The 2,916-nt window shown below is 49.7% G+C and overlaps 1 protein-coding gene across 1 annotated transcript; it reads left to right on the forward strand.

Moving 5' to 3' along the window:
* Window positions 1-324: 324 nt before the first annotated feature.
* On the forward strand, window positions 325-2,217 carry LOC136494771 (uncharacterized). The gene is made up of 2 exons (XM_066490948.1): window positions 325-557; window positions 653-2,217. The coding sequence occupies exon 2, from the start codon at window positions 707-709 to the stop codon at window positions 1,169-1,171; it is 465 nt and encodes a 154-aa protein (XP_066347045.1). The 5' UTR covers window positions 325-557; window positions 653-706; the 3' UTR covers window positions 1,172-2,217.
* The last annotated feature ends 699 nt before the right edge of the window (window positions 2,218-2,916 follow it).

The raw sequence follows: 2,916 nt of genomic DNA on the forward strand, positions 1-2,916 counted from the left end.
AGTTTCGTCTCGCGATTTCTCACCCAACTGTGTAATTAGTTTTTTTTCGTCTATATTTAGTACTCCATGTGCCGCAAGATTCGACGTGACGGGTACTACGTAAAAATTTTTGGAATCTAATCAGGCCCTAGATAGGTCGCTTCTTTTGCTAGTAAAATATGGTGACACGATTATAGGGGCCCTGTCACCTGACACGTCCCTTTCTCTTTGGAAGTCCATTTCGGTACACCTACGTTCCTGGCATGTGGGGAAGAATTGTACAATCTTGCATATGCCAGCTAGTGACTTGATGAAGGGTGTACCGTCAGCTCAAATGACCTCATCTACATCGCCAAGAATTTAATTTACAAGTGAAAAGCAGCAGGGCAGTCCGCGGAGGCACGGTATGAGGCTCCCTGCCATCTTGTGTTTTACCCCTCCAGTCACCGGCTTATCTAGCTACTTCGATCCATGGCTTGGAAAACCGTGCTTTCCTCGCCGTTCCCTCCATGGCTGCTGACGCTTTCACGCACCACCTGTACGTTCGCCACCACGCATTGGACGTTCGCTGAAATTAGGTAGCTCATGCAGATGTTTCCATCCCATCCTGAGGAGACTTTCTCCTATATAAACAGAGATCAAACACTGTTGGTTAACGTGAGTTCATCTGCAGTGCACTAACAATCTAGCAACATAAAGATCGAGGTGGTGGTGGCAGCAAGCAAGCATGAAGAGCTCGCGCGCCGTAGTGCTGGTGCTCCTGCTGGCGATCGCCATGGCGAGCTGCAGGCTCTCGCTCGCCGGCCACGACCACGAGAGCAGCACCAGCATCGCGGCCATCCTCGGCCGCGACCTGCGGGGGTTCATCGCCAGGGCCGCCGGCAACCTCTTCAGATCGGACGGCGGCGCCAGCTGGCGCGCCGCGAACGTCACCGCCGCCGATAATGGCGAGGCGAAGAACCTGAGGGCCGTGGCGGCGTCCAGGAGGCGGCGGCCCGCCGCCAGGAAGTCCGCCGGCTCCGGCGGCAGCGGCGGCGCGGGCTGCGTCAGCGCCGCGGCGTGCCGGAAGAGGCGGGTGATCTGCGGCAAGCGGTGCTACGACGGCGCCTCCGCCTCCTCGCGCGCCGTCAGCCTCAACCACGTCCCGTCACGGTGCGTCGTCAAGTGCAGGAAGTGCGTGCCCACCTGCTAGATCCGACCGTCCTCTCTTCCTTCTGCGATGGCCGATGGGTCTCCTCCTGCTCAGCCTCAGCAGCATGCAGCTCCGATCCACATTTACTGTCGTAGGTTCAGTGGAATAAATAAAAGATGCAAAACCTGTTCCATGCGGTAGTAGTAGGTACAGGTATAGGGACTAGTGAAAACTGGTACTAAGGCCTTATTTAGATTATCTCTAAATTCCAAGTTTTTTCACTCTCTCTATCACATCAATTTTTTAACACATGCATGGAGCATTAAATGTAGGTAAAAAAAATAACTAATTGCATAGTTTAGTTGTAAATCACGAGACGAATCTTTTAAGCCTAGTTAGTCCATGATCAGACAAAGTTTGTCAAATATAAACGAAACGTACTACAGTGTTCAGATTGTAAAAATTTGTAATTTAAACGAGGCCTAAGTGAATAGTGACTTGGACACTGTACTCCGCCCGTGCGTTTTTGGAATTTGGATGCGGCTTTTTTTTCTTCTGCCATGAACGTCGCTACGCTTGCTTACTTCCAGGGTACGGTTACACAGTCATGCCATGTTTAGATTGCAAAAAATTTCAACTCGATAAATAGTAGCACTTTCGTTTTATTTGGTAAATATTGTTCAATCGTGGACCAACTAAGCTCAAAAGATTCATCTCGTGATTTCGAACTAAACTGTGCAATTAGTTATTTTTTTTACCCACATTTAATGCTCCATGCAAGCGGCTAAAAATTGATGTGATGGAGAGAGAGTGAAAAAACTTAGAATTTGGAGGTGATCTAAACAAGGCCTCAGCAACTTAGCCCTTGTTTAGTTCGCGAAATTTAGATTTTGGGCTACTGTAGCACCTTCGTTTTTATTTGGTAAATAGTGTCCAAATATTGACTAATTAGGCTTAAAACTTTCGTCTCGCAATTTCCCACCAAACTGTGCAATTAGTTTTTCTTTTCGTCTACATTTAATGCTCCATGCATGGGCCGCAAACATTCGATGTGACAGGTACTGTAGCAACTTTTTGGATTTTGGGGTCCAACTAAACAAGGGCTTAATTTGTGCACAATGTACAGTACTTCGTAGTAGTAGCCATGCTTGCAGTTGTAGGTTATGGGTCACCGGGCGCGTATGCATGGCTCCTTTCTGACGACTGACGGCCTGCCTGACGACGGGAGGGCTGAACGCTGAACGAACTGCTAGACACGTGCACGGACAGTGTCAGATGGGCACGATCATTACCGATCAGCAAGCAGATGCTACCTCGATCGTGCTCATTCGCTGGATCCCCATTCTCTCTCACTCACCTAACGTTTGACCTGCAACGGAAAGAGACCTTGCTATTACTGTGGGTGGTTTGCAGTTGAGAGTCCGGGGCTGTTGGCAGCCATCCATAATAATTCTATCTTCTCCTCCCCGAGTGCTGCTGCGCGGATTTCAGACAGGCAAAACCTATGCGAGCCGTACATAACTACAGATACACGGGGGGAAGAAAAAAAATCTTGTATGTTCATGACGGTGCTCCTGCTGGCCCAACTCTGCCGTACGTCATGAGTCATGCATGACGGGCGAGCCTTAGCGTGCGCCGACACGCCGCTTTTGTGTATTCTGGGATTTCTGAACGGGCAAGGAGCTCTAAAGTCTATCTTGCCTTCACGCATTATTCAGTGACCCATGCTGGCGCATTGACATTGTCACGTCCGTCCGTCGGTTACCGCTGGCTGTGCGAATTTATCCAGATGGACTCACGGGTCC

This window comes from Miscanthus floridulus, chromosome 11 (assembly GCF_019320115.1).
Source record: "Miscanthus floridulus cultivar M001 chromosome 11, ASM1932011v1, whole genome shotgun sequence".
NCBI lineage: Eukaryota > Viridiplantae > Streptophyta > Magnoliopsida > Poales > Poaceae > Miscanthus > Miscanthus floridulus.